The sequence below is a fragment of the Aphidius gifuensis genome, linkage group LG5 (assembly GCF_014905175.1).
Source record: "Aphidius gifuensis isolate YNYX2018 linkage group LG5, ASM1490517v1, whole genome shotgun sequence".
Classification (NCBI taxonomy): domain Eukaryota; kingdom Metazoa; phylum Arthropoda; class Insecta; order Hymenoptera; family Braconidae; genus Aphidius; species Aphidius gifuensis.
This window is the reverse complement of record NC_057792.1, coordinates 1156649-1176536: the sequence shown is the minus strand read 5'-3', so window position 1 is coordinate 1176536 and position 19888 is coordinate 1156649. Positions and strand designations below refer to the sequence as shown.

General features: G+C 25.7%; 1 protein-coding gene across 1 annotated transcript in view; it reads left to right on the top strand.

Moving 5' to 3' along the window:
• Window positions 1-249: 249 nt before the first annotated feature.
• LOC122856679 overlaps window positions 250-19888 on the top strand; it is a 107548-nt gene continuing 87909 nt past the window's right edge. Inside the window, exons 1-2 of the mRNA XM_044158444.1 lie at window positions 250-1348; window positions 12415-12485. Of these exons, the coding sequence (XP_044014379.1) occupies window positions 12416-12485 (70 nt within the window). The 5' untranslated portion in view covers window positions 250-1348; window position 12415. The remainder of the gene's footprint in view (window positions 1349-12414; window positions 12486-19888) is intronic.

Sequence of the window (19888 nt, the reverse complement as noted above, 5' to 3'; positions counted from 1 at the left end):
AATTAATACTTTTAATTTATAAATTGAAAATAATTTAAATAACATTTTTTTGCTCTGTTTTTTTTTGTCTTTTGCTTTTTTTTCTATTAGAATATCTCTGTCTGGAATTTAGTTAACAGCATAGTGTTGTCTCATATCGGTCTCGTATTATCCCCACCTTATGCCGAGAGAGACCTTGCTACCAGAGAGAGAACAAGAGTCAGTTGTCGTGTGTTGTTGCAGGCAGCAAGATCTGGGTCATGTATATCTACGATACTGCTGCGCGTTGTATATACAAAAACCGGCGCGTTTTACGTTTAATACAAACCCATATATACACCTACCCCTTGATAAACGTAGTTCGACGCCATTGTTACTGAACTTGACGCCGACTTTATATTTAAAATACAACTGTCAGTGAGATTGTTTACATTTAAAAATTAAAAAATAAACAAAAAAAAAATTCATCCATATTTTAATAATTATTTTTATGACATATAGTAAACGTTTTTTTGTCAATAACAATAGTGAGTTTTTGGAAATAATAATTGATTAAATATTTATCAATTTTTTTAACGTGACATTTAATTTTTTATCATCGTTTTTTTTTGGCTCTTTTTTATAATTTATTTTTCTGTTGGTTTTTTAAGTGGCTTTGCGCTATTTATTGTGAATTAATTTGTGATAAATTTACAAGTAGATTTTTGTGTTTATTTAAAACAAGTGTATATTAAAAAAGAAATATTTTTTTTTTTTTTAAAGCTGGATACTAGAGGTTGAGGTACATTGTCCTTTAGGATTTTCATGCGCACCAGAGATCAAGCAACTCCTCCTGTGGTTATGTCCAGGATAAATGTTGTCGAAAAAATAATAACACAGTGAGATTGACATTATTATATTTTTGAAAAATATTATAATTGTTTATAAAAAAAGCTGGGTTATATTTACTGAGAGAGATAATATACAAGTGGGAAATTTTTTGGAGTAAATATTGGAATTTGCCACGAGTTTTTGACAGAAGATATTCTTGTTGAGATTTTTATTTAAAATCATAAAAATAATAACGACGTCTAGCCTTGATTTATTATTATTTATTTGAGTTATTATTATTTTTTTTCTTTCGTTTATTATTGTTGATTGGAGGTAGTTTTTTAAATTCAAGTTTTTGTTTTTTGAATTAATTTGTTTTTTTTTTTTTTTTGATTATTGAAGTATTAATTGTGGCAAACTTTGTTTGCAAGTGTCAAGTGGTGATTCAGTGCATTATTATGTGATTTGTGATATAGGATTATCATTTCGTTATTATTGATTCAATTAATAATTATTATTTTATTATTAAACCGAGAACCAACTCGGATACTACTTAAAGGTTAGTTGTGATTTTTTTAAAAATTCTTTTATATTTTGTTGGATATTTAATTTATATTCGAAATATTTTTAGACTTTTCTAATGTTCATACCTTTTTTCATTTAACTTTAAGTTATATTTTTTTTCTTTTTAAACATTTTTCAACGAGCTTGGAAATAGGGAGGTTTGATCGATCGTGAGATTGTTTTTTTTTTTTTCTTTTCGTCTCTTTTTTTTTTTTCTGCTACCACCGTCGGACTTCCTGAACGATTTTTGCCCGGAATTTTTGTCGGCACTCTCGTGCATTTACGAAAAAATAAAATACATGTATATATCATCGTCTTATAGGTGAATGAGCCTAAGTGCCATCATAAGAATTTATTCAAAGCAAAAAAAAGAATAATTTTTTCACAAATTTCCATTGGACATAGGCCCTATTAAAAAATAACGAAAATTAAAAATAATCAAATACAAATCTCTTGAATTACATCTATTTAAAATTATCCATATTATTATTTAACTAAAAACCTTCCATTTGTTGTTAAAAAAAAAAAAAACTTGAAAAATAAAAAAGATAAAATTTCAACAGCCAAAAAATTTCATCCACTTTTTTTTAACTTTTTCAACAAGCTTTTTGATTTTTTTTCTTTTGAAAACATTTTTTAATATTAAAAAATTCAAAACAGCATTTAAAATTTATTTTTACATAAAGTATTTTTTAAATGATGATACATTTTTACATTTTTTTAAATAAATAACGTTATTTATTTTTTTAAATCTTTAAATAAATATATTAAATACTATATTATTCGTCTGCGTTGAATAATAAAAAATAAAAATATTTATCTGCATTTTAATACAACATACTGACTGTACATCCATATGCGAGGGTTTTATGCTAAAACGATGTGCAATGTAGCGTGATTAGAATCTCTTGTCGGGTTAATGATCTCTCACACCCGTGCCCAGGTTTACTATGCCAGCAAATACACATACAAAACTACATAGAGGGTTTTTTTTAGGCAAGTCTGATTGCTATCTCGAGAACTGGTGTATGCCATAACCAGCTGCTGTTGCTGTCGAAGATTCCCCAATCCAAAAAAACAGCAACAATATCAATTCTTTTTTAGTCGCTTAAATTAAATATTATTTATAAAAAAAAATAATAGTAACAATATATTGCACGTATATTTCAATATAAACCCGATTCAAAATTATACGTATAGATAAAAAAAATGGAAAAAAAAAAATCATATATATAATGTCGAATGAATCGTGAAGAAAGAGCGAATATAAAACTGGACATTTTATCGTAACGCTAATATTAGTGTGAGCCAACATTGGATAGGTATGCGCATAGCAAGAATGGCACGTTCGTGTTCTCTTTGCAGTTTTCTTATCAGCTCTGTAAATGTACGGCAGGTGTATATATATATTTTTTATATATATATGTATGGGCTAAGCAATTCGTGTCTTGGATTTTTTTTTATTTAATCATTTTTTTTATTTTTGCTGCTTCTTCTTCAATGCTTTAGACTTAAATATATTTCCACAGTTTTGTCCGGTTTTTTTTATGTGTTCAATATGATTATAATAATGATGATGATAATGGTGTGTGAATATATTTTTTTCAAGATTTTAAAAACTTGATATAGTAGAAAAAATAGATCCGGATATTCAAGTTTGTTTTTTAAATAATACCAGTGTGATTTTCTTTGTTCTTCTTAATTTTTTATATTCAAAAAAATATATATATAAATTGTCGGGAGAGATTTTAATCAGTTGAGGTCAATGTCTGCAGACATGTAAAATAAAAAATTTTATCCAAAGTGATTTGAATTATTTATTCAAATATATACTCTACATTTTTTCTATTGTATTTTTATATTTGTTTATTTTATTTTTTTATTTATCAAGATTCACTCGATAAGGTCGACATGTATTTTACTTTGATAGGGTTTATTAAACTCCGTATGTCTATATATAAATTTAAAAAATAAAAAAAGAGTTGTGACAACGGGTGGGTACAAATTTAATACGATTATTCATTGTTAAGTTTAACGAGAAGAATCCTTGAATAAATAACACTGGGCTATATTCGTTAAGAGCATTACGATGAACATTAATTTTTCGTATGTGTATTAATGGTTGTACTGGTGTATCATTCACATATATGTCTTGGGCTTATCTTGTAAACACAGAACCATGTCAAGATAAATATTTTAACTGCCGAGTGTGAGGCAATCGTTTGCAATGACTCGATGATTATATAAAATTATTTATTTACATTTTTAAAATTTTTTTTTCTCATTCTTTTTATATGTTTATTAATTATTTTTATTTAGATTCTTATCAGCTCTTTATTTGTTGATAATATTCTGAGAATTTTGGGTTTTTTTTTTAAGTAAAATTTAATGCTGGGAATTGTTGGACTATTTTTGGATTTGTGCAATTTTAAAATACTGAAATTGTATTGTATTTTGGAGATTTTTATATTTTTTCTATTTGGGTATACCAGTTGCTCCGATTTTTCTACCTGCGTGTGGGGTGTTTTCTATTTTTTCCCCTCAAGATTTACCTTTAAGTCGCTGCTTTTCAAACAACATGTGTTGGCATTTTTTTTTATTTAAAATACACGAAATCGTTTTGTAGAAATTTTGACCACTCAAGAGTATTGAGTAGTTATAAAAAAAAAAAAAAAAAAACATCTGGCTCTTATTTGGTGTATTTATTCAGTGATGTTAACGTTCATTTTACGATTTAAAAACTACCTTTCTTGAAAAAAAAAAAAATCTATATTTTACCTTGACAAATTTTGTGTGTGATTTATTTTTTTTTTGTATGGAATTTTTTATTTAATTGAAATAATATTTGTCAGGGCATTTGATGGATTACAAAAATCATAAAAATAGAAATATATTTTTGATTTATCAATAATTATCCTTCAAAAAAAAAATTACAAAAATATTTGAATACAATTTAATTTAGATTATAAAATAATAATAATTAATTAAATTTGTCATCACACACAAGAGTTTCAATTGATTTGAAAATTTTATAAATTCATTGAATATATTTTGTTGTTGTTGTTGTTGTTGTTACTGAACTAGAAGCAATAGTTTTCGACTGGTCGTTGATTCAAGTGGGCCCCGAGGCAAAATATAATATAGTGGTGTATTGCATGTGTGCATCGACCAGTCGACAATTGAAAGAGGAAAAGAGAGAGAAAGAAAGTGAGAGGGAAAGAGGGAATAGGTAAATACATGTACAGAGGGATGGAATTGAGTCAGGTTAGGGAGGTAAAAGGGGGTGAAAACACTAGTGAACGAAGAACCGAGGCCAATGAAACCGTTGATAGGAATTTCCGTAATTCCGTGGGAACATAATCGAATATTACCGCAACGTTGTGCATTAGCGCGAAATCGCCAGAGCACCGGATTGAAACTGAGTGGGATGTTCAAATTATTAACGTTGCGATGGTAGATAATTACAGCTACTCACCCCTTATATTTATATAAATTATTTTTTTTATTTTATCATTTTTAATCCCCTTCAATTTTTACATCCCTTTAACATATTTTCTACCAAAAAAAAAAAAAAAAAACACAAAGAGAAGAAATATTTTTTAAATTAATTTATCAGATTATAAATTTTTCAAATATTATTGAGGTCAAGTATTCGTTTTTTTTTTTAAGGGGATGTTTTTTTGGGAGAAGTTGAAGTTTTAATTTTAAAATAAATTTATTGCATTTAAAGAGTTCATTTTAATAATTTGATAAAGTTAAATAACAATATAGAAATATATAAATAATATAAAAGGCTTTTTATTATTTTTTTTTCCGGAAGATATAACTGAAAATTGCGGCAATTGTAGAAGCCCAATGTTTTGTCCACGCTGCGCACTTTGCCAAGGAGGGTGAGACACGTGTACTCTGATAAATAATGCACTGGGGTTGCCTACTCATGTTTTTTTATATATATTTTTTTTTTCTTTTTTTTATTTTTCCCTTACATATATAGACTGTAGTTACGCTTACGTGGATGTGGTCTTTGCACTTCTGTCTTTTGCTGACGGCGTTCTTTACATTCTCATACCCTCGTTTTCATTATATATATATATTTTTTTTTTTTTTCATTTTTATTCTAAATTTTTTTGCACCCTTTTTCACCTTCTGTCGTCCCATCATCAAATGCAATGGAATTTCTTATACTAAAAAAAAATATTGTAGTAAAAAAATCTCGGTTAAAAAAAAGAAAAATAAATATTGGTGTAAAATTCAAATAAAAAAAAAATAAACGTTCGTTTTATTATTCTTTAAAAAATAAAATTGTCGAGATGAGGTAGAGATTTTTTTGTGTTAGGGTATGGAAAAATTTAATTTAAAAAAATTTCTTTTATTATTTTTAAAATGACTGGTTTTACCTGAAGGGATGAAAATGAATGTTCATATATATAAATGAGGAAAAGTTCATCGACGTCTATAACATTGGTCACGTGTACTTTTCTTGATGCATATACGTGTCCCGACCCACTTCCAGCACTCGATCAAAGCTTATAATATATTTTATTCTTATATTTCTTTATACAAAGCTTTATAAATTGATTTCACCCAGAATATGTTGCAACATCATATAAAAGTAAAATAATAACCAAAGTGCCAAAAAAAAGGCTCGAAGATATTTTGAAAAAAAAATATATATAATCGTGATATGTTGGAGTATTTTGACATCGACCTGTCATGCTTTTCTATATATATTATCAAATATATATTTATTATAAATTTTTCACGCTGAATTGTCTGAGTGTTATTGGGAAATGTTTATTTTTTTTTTTATTTTTTTTATTTTCAATAACATTGCGTGTCGAAATTAATTTAATTTCAAAATGTTGAATTTTTTTTATAATAATAATAATGAAGGTTAAACTGAGATGCGGGTTTAAAAGATTTTTCATCAAGTTAATTTTCAAATAATATATTAAAATCATTGTGTTGAAGGTAAAAAAGTTCAAGTGCAAAAAAAAAAAAAAAAATCGAAAAAAAGATTGTTTAAAAAAGTAAAAAAAATGTATGTTTAAATTTTATTTTGTCATTAATTAATTTTAGGCATTTAAAAAAATTGCAGATGGGTAAATGCAACATTTGCAAAAAAATATTTATACTTGCATTTTTTGAGCTTTCAAAAAAAAAAATAACCGAATATGGTATTTTTTTGACCTTTTTTTACTTTTAATTTGACAATTTAAATTTTTTTATAATTTCCTTTCTTCAAATTACTACTTGGAGTTAAGCCGAATAGCCCTTCTTTACTTCCATTAAATACAAAGTCTCAAAAAGTTTTTTAAAACCTTTTTTTTTCACCTTTTGGTAAAAAAGTAAATAATTGAATACAAAAAAAATTCCAAAAATAGGACTTTCACTTGTTTGCTTTTAATGCGAGGTTACATAGTAGTCTACAAATAATATGAAAAATAAAAAAAAAAAAAGTAAATGACATGGTTGAAGAATTGAGATGTGTATCCAGCGTATTATTGGCCGGATGATATCATACAGATATCAAGATTGGTTATCTTGGCTAGTCTCCAAAGGCATCCTCAAGGGGTCGGTCGCGGACCTTTCACCGTTTTATTATTTTTATTTTATTAATTTATATATATTTTTTTATATATATACACAAACAGATTGTACATGATCTTCCATCTACCTTCGGCATTTTGACTTTGCAACAAGAAGCAAAACCAGTCCAGCAGGTTTTTCATAAGTCACGCCAAGAGCTCCCTCTTTTTTCTTCATATACAAATCTACCATTCATTATTTTTTTTTTGCTTTTAAATTAATTTCTATACATGATCAGTAATTATCCCACCAACAATTTATGAACTCACTAATAAAAAAATTAACAAAGATAAAATAAAAATAATTATATTTATAGATTATTATCGATTGGAATGTAAATTTTAATTTTATAATTATAAATGAATTTTGCGACACACACTTGAGACTTGGTAAAAGAGTCTACTCAAATTAATTATTGCATTAAGTTCACAAGGTTAATTTAATGATCATTTAATCCTCTTCTACTTCTTCATCATCTTCTTCTTCTTTTTCATCATCAATATCAACGCCTATCTTTTGCCACTCGAGTAAGATATTTTAGATGCCCACTTGAATGTCTCTCAGCTATTTTTTTATTTTATTTTTTCCTCATCCACAATACTGCTTAGGTATCACGTACCTGCAATATATATTATTATTTTTTTTTTATTTTTTTCATTACACGAGTACCTGTGGTTTAATTTTTTTTCTCTATTAAATTAATTTATATTTTTTTTTATTATTTATATTTATTTATCTATTTTATTGTGAAAATAACACGTATATATATTATAGTCAAATGGAATATATATATATTTACAGCCCTCAGGCAGTTTTCTTCTTTATTTTTTTCATTTTCTTTTGGTATAGTCACAATGACAGATATTAAGCTTCCTATTTACGTCCTAAGTCAACGAAACATGGACTTTTCTCGCTTTATTGCGTTTCATAGCCACAAGATTTTACGATTTTTTTTTTTTTTCCAATTTTCACATGTGAATTTTTATTTTTATTTACTTTTATATATACGTTTATTTTATTTATTTTTTTTTTTTTGTCAATTTCACTACATCTTGCCTTTTGGCTTTTGCCCTGGAAAAATAAAAAATATATACATCAATTGCCAAAATATTGCTGCAACCACCACCAAGACGACAACCATGATTTATTTATTTTTTTTCTTTTTGTTGCTGCTGTTGTTGTTGGTGGTGATGGTGTATTTTCACCCTTATTGATGGTAGTATGATGAAACCCTGTGGCACTATACTATACTTTATATATTGGCCCAAGAAAAGAGCACATGAATTGGATGGTAAGTTGGTTTTCATCTCTTTTACTATTCAATAGTAACCCAAGATGAAAAACATGATCAAGTACGTCCAAGCACGTAGATATCGACAACACAAACACCACACATCAAATTACCACCAATGTCCTCGTATAGTACTAGTACTATCCAACTTTGATATATATATATTTTTTTTTATTGAGTCGAGTTGAGCTTATTTTCTCTCTTTCTCTGTGAACGAAACGCTCTTGTTGGGTGGGGCCAACACACTTCATCGATTTTCTCTCTAATGCTCAGACACTCGTATACCCAGTAAATTATCTTCAATAAATAAATATAAATTTCATTATTATTATTATTTTTCTTTTGTCGAACTTGATTGATACTGACTTGAATATAAAATTTGTAGTGTATTATGTATATTTTTATTTATATATTAAATTGATATTTTGTTTTGCTTTGGTAAAGACAATATAATTATTTGTTTTTTATTTTTCATAATTATTGGAATTATATTGTTGGGTTAATTTTAAGCGTATTTATTCGCCTGTAATTTGGATAATGAGATTGGAAAACAATGATTGAATAATAATAATATTCGATATTGAATTAACTTTGACGGATTTATAGATATTTATTGAAAAAATTTAATTTTATATTTCAATTGATAGATATTTTTTTTTCGAGTATTTTCATTCATTTTAATTTCAATTTATACTTGTGTTATTATTTTTTCTATATACAAATTTGTGAAAAATTTGCTTAAATGAATTTTTAAAAATATCTTTGGGTCAATATTTTCTCAATTTAAAAATTATCTATCTGAAAAATAACAAGGAAAATAATTTCGTGTATGCGTGAATGTTCTTCTGCATTCTCGTGACTCACCAGCATATAAGATCCGGGATGTTTCGAGGCCAACAATGAGCCTACATGTGCCTTGAATAAAATATAATAAACAAATAAATAATAATAAAAGGTCAAAAAAAAAAAAATTTCTTATATTCTGTATATATATTTTATTTTTTTCAATTGAATTTTGTTATTTCTTCAGTCTCTTCCTGCCCTGTTGAATTGCCCTCGAAATTGTTAGTAATTACTCGTTTCTTCATGGACGTTGCACCAGCAGCTGGCACATTGGAATTTTTTAATTCATAAATATATCAAAATGAAAATAAACCAACGTTTTTAAATTTATTCGTTTAAATATTCAATCTTGATTCTATCTAACCCCAGTCATAAAAACTCAAATTCCCAAAACAAAAACAAAAACAAATAAAAATTATAATTAATTAATAATCCGGTATTAACAGTAGGTATTAATTATTAAACACTTGTAAAACATTTGTTGAGAATTTACTGTATTAAAATAACACTATAATATTATTCTTGTATGTTTTTCATATTTTTATTTTTAAATGAAAATGTACATTTGAAATCCGATACATGAGGTTTGTCGAGTCATCAAGACGTCCATTGTTTTAAGCAGGTATCATGATATAATTTTATAATATATATACACTAAAACTCAACATGTTTAATGTACATATATATCATAAATTTTTCATATACATATGTAATAAATATATACTAACAATACATGCAACAATGTACTACTATTTACTCGCGGCCTCGTTGCATTCTCAATTGTAATGCGTCTCATGATGGCCTTTAAGCTCATCTTTAATTTTTATTTTTTTTTTATTTTTATTCTCTCTTTTTCTCTCTTTATATTTATCTTTCATTCCAATGGCAATGTCATTTTTATTTCTCTATATATACTCGTTTCCCTACTCACTATATTTCTTGAATTATATTTTTTTTTTTTTACATATTTATTTCATCATTATAAATATATTTTTATTAACTGTTATTATATTATGCACTCATGTTATCACAATGAAATCAAACAGTCACCTTTATACACAATGATAATATGAATTTTATTTATAATTTGCTTTTTTTTTTATTGATAAATTTAATAATTTTTTCAACTTGAAATATTTTTTTGCAATTGAAAAATTGCTAATAATATTAGTTTGATGTTTTTTTTATTTTTTCATTTGCATTTTGTTGTTTATTAATTTTAAAATATGCAACCGACTGAGATAAATAAACTCGGTCGTTTTAAATGTCTCATTGCACAGTGAAAAATAATAGAATAAAAAATTTTCAAGTAAAAACAAACGGAAGGAGAGAATATATTAATAAAATAAAAATAAAAAAAATGTTAATGGATCGACTTTGCCCTGACGGGATGTTTGATGACAGTCGACAAATATACACATGTCTATATCTTTGGTTTTTTATTTATTTTTTATTCGGTGATATCATTAAAATGCGATCAATCGAATAACTAAAATTTTCCAATGATAATATGATGAAAAAAAATAAATATAAATTCTTATTTTTTGTTTTATGAATAAAATAAAATAAAAATTCTTTTGATGTTGCTAAAAATCCTTTGGGTATGTGTCTTTTAAGTTGAAAAAAAATATAATAATAAAAAACTGGTGTATCGTGTCCGAGAGACACGTAATAAAAGTGTAAAAAAAGGATAAAAAAAAATTTTTTTCGAAGGAGGAGAAAACCGTGTATGCGAGTGACCGGGGAAAAAAGCCCAACATCGAGATATGAGATTCGATGGAATTTTAACGCGTTCGTGTCCAGTGCAATGCTTCGTCGATATTACGTCCACGTGCTTTTGATGATCGATTGATGCTTTTTTTATTTATTTTTTTTTTATATTCGTTTTATCGGATAGTCTCTTGAGAATCTTGCCAATCTTTATGCTGAACGAATTTCCGGTTTATACTTTATTTCTTGAAAAATAAAAGAAATATAATATATGAAATTTTGAAGGATAAAAAATAAATTAAAAATAATTATTTATATATTGTTTAAAATGTAAAAGTAGTTTTGATTAAAAAAAGTCAATTTTAATTTAATATTTATCCCGGAGGGTAATTTAAAACTAGGTGATAAGTTCAAATTTATTTTTAGATATTTCTCTCTGACATTTTTCAGACAGTGTAATTTATTCATAAAAAAATTTAAAATTATATTATAACAATTTTAGCGAAATATAATATTAGTTTTTCATTTTTTTTTTAAATTCAAATTACAGTAATGTTTGATTGGTTAACCATGCATACTGATAAATCCATAATATTATATATAGTTTATTCGAATGGCACGTAGACAATCTCAATGCTCTGATCTTCCTGCGGTCGAAACACCTTGAATACCCTCATTCTCTACCAACAGTTGATCCATTCCGTTATGATGTACATGGAATTATCAATAATGTTTGATATCTGACACCCCATCGGCCCATCAACAGTATTATCCAACAAAATATATTTCAACATCATAAAAATAATGTAAACAAATTGCTTTTTAAAAATAAATCAAATAAATAATTTTAAATTGTCAAATTTACAGTAAAAAAAGGTCAAAAAAATACCATATTCGGTTATTTTTTTTTTGAAAGTTCAAAAATCGCAAATATAAATATTTTTTTGCAAATGTTGCATTTACCCATCTGCAATTTTTTTAAATGCCCAAAATTAATTAATGACAAAAAATATTTAAACATACATTTTTTTTACTTTTTTAAACAATCTTTTTTTCGATTTTTTTTTTTTTTTTTGCACTTGAACTTTTTTACCTTCAACACAATGATTTTAATATATTATTTAAAAATTAACTTGATGAAAAATCTTTTAAACCCGCATCTCAGTTTAACCTTCATTATTATTATTATAAAAAAAATTCAACATTTTGAAATTAAATTAATTTCGACACGCAATGTTATTGAAAATAAAAAAAATAAAAAAAAAAATAAACATTTCCCAATAACACTCAGACAATTCAGCGTGAAAAATTTATAATAAATATATATTTGATAATATATATAGAAAAGCATGACAGGTCGATGTCAAAATACTCTAACATATCACGATTATATTTTATTTTTTCAATTTTCATGTATATATACAGCAATTTCAGTGTGAATTATATTTATTATTTTGTGAGCATATTTATTCTCTTTCCCTTGATACAGCTTTCATACAAATATACAGACAAATATATATAGGAACATAGGAACCCCCTCAATAATATGCCCACCATTTTGTACGGTTGTATGAGCTTCCAGTTGAATATTGATATTAATGTATTGTATGTATATATATGTGTTTCAGGATGCAGGAACTGGCGTGTCGAGAAGGAACCCTGGTGCTCCTGTTCTTGGCTATTTTATCCCTCGCAAACGGTGAGTCATTTTTTTTATTTTCATGTATATATATTTTCTTTTTTTCTCTTTTGCCATTTTAAATATAGAAAGAGAATAAAAGTTTTACTTGACATACACAATATTATACCATCAGGGTCATTGTTTCTCCTCTTTGTTTCACATAACTTTTTTATTATTCACATGAATTTTTAGCAATAGTCTAATGGCACTTTACTCTTCTACATATTTGTCAATTTTTATATTTTTTTTATTTTTTATTTTTACATATTATTTAAATAACCAAAAAAACATAATAATCAAGCATTAGTCAAATTTACATAATTTATTTTCAATTCAAATATAAAAAATTATAAAATTTGATTTTATAAAAATTTCCTTCAATTTATATATTTTTTTTCACTCTAAATTTTCTAAAGTATATATATATATTTTTTTTTTTCATCTGTTAAAACGTCGTTTCGATTCAACAACCCCTGCACTCAATTTTTTTTTCCTCAATACGTGACGTAGTTTTTTTTTACCTTCGTTCTTTAATTTTATTTTATACATATATGTGTATTTTTTTTTTTCTTTTCATTCGTTTTACTTTGCGGTGAATCTTGCTAAAGAAAAGTGGAAAATTGAATGATAAAAACATGAACACATTGAAGAAAAGTAAATAAAAAAAAATGAGTACCAGTTAGAAAAGACTAGAAAAGTTGGTGGACATGTACACATCACACAAACATTCTTATCTTCCGTCATGAAGTTTTTCTTAATTTTCGTTATTATTATTATTTAGAGAAAATACATTCACGTGTTTATATATAGTTATATACCTGTGGAAGCAGCATCACTTTTATGTCCAACTGCCCCAAAGATCTCATTCATTTCTCAACCATTCACACGCCCATTCATTTTGGACACTACTCACTGTCTCACGTTTCTATATACTATACTGTTTCTTTTGGCTGGCTACGTTGGTGGCACACTTATTTTTCTTTATTATTATTTTTTTTTTTTTCTACCTGTTTTGTTCAAAAACATGACAGTTCATTCACTCAGTATCATCATCATTATCATCATCATATTTTTTTTATTAAACCTGAATATTATTTTAATATTTTTTCTTTTGAAATAAACAGGTACTTAATATCATTAGTGGTCAAATCTTTTGTCAATAAAATTTTCTCATAAATAATTTTCAAATGAAAAAAACAAACACTAATTTATTTTTCAACTGGAAATTTATCACTAGTAAAATTATAATTATTTAATAATTTTTTAAATTTATTTTTCACTTAGTAGCTATTATTTTTATTGTGGCATTTATTTTTCAACCTTTCAAGATTATTTTTACGCAGATATTTTTATTCTTAATATTGAGTCATGTAATCAATATAACCAAGAGATTTTTTTTCATCTTTTTTTTATCGCCAATATGATTTATTTTTTATTTTTTTTTTATCAGCTATTTTTAAGTGTTAAAAAAAAAAAAAAAAAAAAATAGGCCTCATGTGGTTTACATTACAAGAGCATATATGTAGCCATTACAAAGATTTACGTTATTGGATTTACAGAGTTTTTGTTCTGTCGTTTAAACTTATCTTCTTCTTTCACGTATAAAGATAAGTAGATATTGTGTGCGGTGTGGTGAATTCAAGGTGGATATTTCATTTTGTATGTTTGTATGTTAGGGGTTGTTTTATATTTTTTTCCTAAAGATATATATATAGAATGAAGAAAAGAAAATATAAAAAAGGATGAGTTTACGATACAGTTAAACCCATAGGCACAAAGTTTTTTTCAAAAGCTCTTATATTTTGAGGGGGTGGTTAAGGGGTGGTTAAGGAAAAAAAGAGAGGGTTGAAGAATCGATTTTTGGGGATATATAACCTCAGCATAATCGTCAACTAAATGGCACCTTGAATTTTCTCACAAACATTGGCCACTAGATTTTTTTTATTTTTATTTTTAGGGTACCGCCCTTATTTGCTTAAAAAAAAATTTAGATATATACCGCGCAGTATTAGGGGTTAACTTGCTTAGCTCACTGAAGCCTTTAAAGTATATTTAAAAAATAAAAATGCTAGGGAAGAAAAGGAAAAACGTATACGAATAAAAGTAGAACATTAAAAAAAAAATAAAAATGTGTGTGGTGTGTAGATAGGCGAACATAATCTTACAACCCCAAAAAAAAAAAAAAAACGATTTGCGTCCGACGTCAAGCATAACGTTGTCGATTTGTTTCTAGCTTAAAAAAAAAAAATAATATATTTATAAAAAATAACAAATTCACTAGTCCGATAAAAAACACGAGTTTGCAAATTACCATTCAATATATCTTTTTTGTTCCTCTCAATAAAATTCACGAGTTCAATTTTTTAACCCCCATAAATAATAGAAAAAAAAATTCATTTTTATTTTTTATAACCATTAGCTATTTTTTCTCTTTTCTTTTTATTAATCATTTTTTTTTTTTCGGGCAATACACACCTTTAAATTTTGTAGAGAAAAAAAAAAAATAAAAAAAATATTGATGAGAACTGAGTGCGCGAAAAAAGTCTCACGGGAAATTTCAGATACTCGAATTTCCACTACCGGAAACTGCAGAGAATTGAAATGAAAAAAATTTGAAAAAAAAAAAACAAAATAAATAAATAAAAGACAAATAGCATTGAGATACATATATGAAAACAATATTTTTCAATTTAAATTAAATGATTTGTTGTTTTTATATTTTCTTTAATTTAAAAAATAAAAAATGAATATGGTAAATGGCCAGACAGAATATGTATAGAGAGATGGAAAGATATAGTAAAATGGAAAGGGGATGAAGAACAAGAGACTCGTGTGTATGCATTTATCATCAAGGGAATGGTTTATTATTAATTGCCGTCGGTGCCTGATGGCAATTCATACCAGGACATTGGCTTGAAATATACTGGGGAAAACACGACGTGTATAAACTGAGCTAGTATGACGAGAAATGTTGAAAATGATGATAACGACGACAACGACGACTACGAGAAAGAGGACGATGACGATGACGATCATGATGATGACGATGAGCTTCATCCTATTTATATCATGGGCCTTAATGACACTCGACTAACAATGCCCTGACCATTTTCTTCCTCTAATGATCTTGCACCTTTTTAAACCCTTTTTTTTCCTCTCCATAAATTTTTTTATATATACTCTTATTTTCTTTAAAAATAAATATCTCTTTTCATTTTTATATTCATCCTTTAAATGTCCAAGATATTTTTTTATTCATTTTGTAGTTTCAATGATGATATTTTTCATCTCATCATTCAAATTTTTTATTCAAAAATGTTTTATCTCTTTGTCGTTGTCTATCAATTTCTTTCATTGTATATGACGTGATCAAATGACTTTTACGGGACCTCATAAAAATCCGGAAGATAATAATAATAAAAATAAAAAAAAATACATATAATAATAATGGTCTCCCTCTTGGGAATAAATTAGACATTTGAGTCACGAATAAATCTCTGAAGATGCGTTTCGTACTTTTTGATTCTCTGTATACTTTATGATTCATTTTAATATATTTTTTTTTTTGTCTGAATGTCTCAGAGTGAGTTGAGCTTTAAAAAATACTTTTAAAAAATTCTCTTGGTTTTTCTTTTGGGGTAATAAATTAATTAAAAATATGAAAAAAAAGGCAAATGATTGGTATTTTTAATGATATTTTTGTGATAGCTATAGTTTTATTATAATAAAAAAAAAATAAAAAAAAGTGTAAAGTGTGTTGAGAAATGACGTTGAGAAAAGTAAAGGTATAAAGAGAAAACAGAAAATACAGATGAGAGTTTTTTAGTGAGGGTTGTTGTAATAGTACAAGCAAGGGATAGTATAGAAGGGATGATGATGTTGGTACACTGTTGGAATCGCTAATATCGTCCTGCCATTTCTCAACTCATTTTATCTTTTGGTATTCTCTCTCAATAGTTTGCACGTCTAGTACACTCATGCGGCACACCAAAAACTCATTCTCTCTTTGTCTCTATATATATTTTATCTCTCGTTCCTTTAACACCCTCAACCCACAACTCACTTGTGATAGAGGTACGACTAGAAGAGGAAGATGAAGAGTTGATGGATAAATGTGGAATGAGAATAAAAGGGCGTTGTTATACATGCAACCCAGAACTATATTTAAACCTTGAAATTTCTCTCTGGACAAACCATGTGGAAATTAGACTATCCTAGAGACAAGACAACTATCCTAGATTTCATGATGGACAAGACAACGAAATATGCTAATTTCAATTGTTTGTATCTTCAATACAATGCTATTGAATTTATACATTAATTTATTCACTATAATATATCAAATTATTAATTGAATCATCATTTATACATTCAGCTATATGCGCATGTATTGTTTTTATAAATTATGTTCAAGCCAGTGCTCCAAAATAATTTATATATTTTTTTTTATGTCCAATTTGGATTAGGCAATTTAGTAATAATTATTAGAAATTATTCTTCTGATTTTAGCATTGATATTTGATTGCCATTTGCCAGACTGGTATAGAAAAAGTTGAGTCATTTTTTTATCAAGTCAAGACTATTTTCAACAAATATGAGTCATAAAAAAATGACGCAAATTGGTTGTATTGATTAAAAAGTGCATTGGCTGTAGTCACTTTTGATTCTTAAATAATTTAAAAATTTTTTAAAAGCTCCAAGTATTTAAAAAACAATAGAATTTTTATTTTAATTTTTAATCAACATTAAGCAGTATAAATAGAACCATAAAATTTCAATAGATCAAGTGTATATTTTTTTTTTTTTTTTTATTATTAACAAGGAGGGTTAAAAGTGGCGAAACGAAATGCGATCGACAGTTTTGACGTTCCATTATATTTCCCTTAAATATAAATGTACAGAGAATGAAAAAAAAAAAAGTTTTAAAATTTTTTATGAAGGGTGAATTATCTATCGGCAAATCGACCATATTTCCCTTTGAAAAAAAAAAAAATATTAATAATTAGTTATTCTCGTTATTGAAGCACACAAGTACATGATCTATTTAATTTTTTTTTTTTTTAATTTTATATTAATTTTAGGTTTATAATGTATTTTCAAGTAAATTATATATACCCTCATTTTGCGGTTATAATGACCTCTATATACATCAAACCAAACTACCAATTATTGTTAATAAATTATTTTTTTTATAATTTATAAAACAATAAATTTAAAAAAAAAACTTTAAATAAATTTCTCAAGTTTATTTTATATTTTTATTAGTTTTCATGGAAATATATTGATTTTTATTTTTATTTATATTTTTTAAAAATGATATTGAGAAAAATATTATATAATATGATAGAGAGAATGAGATTAAGTGTCACAATGAGGCCATGGTATTTAAATAGCCTCGATTCTTCAGCTTTAATGTGCCACGCGTCGACCCTGAAGCGCACATGCTCTTTCTCTCTGTGTGTCGTGATATTGTCACAAGCGCAACTGGCGCATCTGTACATATCAAAAAAATTACGTGCTATTTCGTACCAAACACCTCGATACATCAAACATACATACATTCACACCAATAATCCCAATAACCCTCCGAAAAAAAATGACCGTTAATTTTTTTTCTTTCAAAAATTTTATCACCTTTAATTTTCCATAATAAAAATAATCATGACAGTCAAAATTCTACTTGTAAAAGCTGTGCTTTTATTTCCATTTTATCGTTTTAGATAAGAGAAATAAATATATGTATATAAATAATAAATAATATTTATTTTTAAATGTGAAAAATAAATTTAAATAATTCCATCAAGATATGAGAAAGTAAAAATTTTTAAAAAACCAATTTTTTTAAAGGGTAAAAAAAAATTGTTTGAATATAATAAAAAATAATTAATAATAATAATAAATTAAAGTTTAAAAATAATAATAATAACTTTACCAGTTGCTTTATAATTACTATGAAAAAAAGAGGAAAAAAAAAAAAGAAAAAAATCAAATTTCAAGAATTAACAAGAAAAGTAATTATATAATTACGGGTAATTTGTTAAAAGACAAAAGGTGTATATATAGAACAACTCAGGTGGTCTAAAAACACAAAAGGAAAATAGTTTTGTGAAAAGTTTTAAAATCCAAGTTGTCATTTAATTGGTTGTAGTTTGTAATAGTAGATGGTACTTGGTGTATAGTTAACATATAGACCCAGTGAAACATCAAACCAACTTGGTTACACGCCTATCAGACTAATCTACATAATTTATCTTTGTCTTATTATATTTTGAATCATATATTTAACTCTTTTTAATTTTAAATTGTTATATATATTATGTATTTAATCATGAAAGAGAGTACAGCAACAACAACATACTCTATATTTTTTTAATTTATTTTTTACGATTTTTGTTTTGTCTGTGAAACTGAAGCCTGTCAATGTGTGTCAATCGACAAGATTTATGGCAAATGTATTTAAGCTGTGAAATGAGACTCTTTTATTATTATTCTTCTTCTTTGTTTCATTATATTTTTTTTTTTATTTTTTTATTTTCTCTCTCGCTCGCTTCGATGTAATTCATCTACGTGCAAACAAAACCATCCGAGTTTTACGACTCTCAAAAGCCGTGGGAAAATCACTTTTCCTCGCTTGGGTAATGTTCATATATAAATGAAAATAAAAAGGGGGGATATATCATCCAGACTTCATTAAACTCACGTAATCCCGAGTAAACACATTCGCATGATTAATCTTGAATCAGTCGATATAAAAATAAAATTATGAGAAAACTTTTAATAATTGTTTGCTGAATTATTATTACATTTTTTTATTAGTCGATTAAATTTATATATAATATTTTTTTTTTAATAATAATAATATCATTTCTATTGTTTAAATAATAAACAAAAAATAATTAACAATAATTATATTAAATTGAAATTATTAAATAACTTTTTTTATAATTTTTCTTAAAATATATTTTAAAATTTAATATTGCTAAAATTAAATTAATTAATAATTTTTATTTATAATAATACTATCATTTGAGTATTTAATGATAATTTTTATAAAATTAAAATTCACCTAAAATATATTTCTAAATTTTATTTTTAAAAAAATTTTAATATTAATTTTTTTTGAAAAAAAATGAGAGTAATTTAATGGTACAAAAAAAAAAATATTTTTAATAATTCAATTTACAATTTGTTCTTCAGACAATCATCTAATTTGTAAATGTAATTTAAAGAAAAAAAAAAATATACAAAACATCAAATGAATTTTTGCTTTTATCTTGGCAAACAAAGTATATTTTTTTCTAAAAAAAAAAAAAAAAACATGCAATTTTCATTTTACCAGGGATAAAAAGTATCCTGATTTTTTGTATTTTTATTTTTTTTTTATTACAGGGATGAATGTAATATATATGTGAAAAATTTTT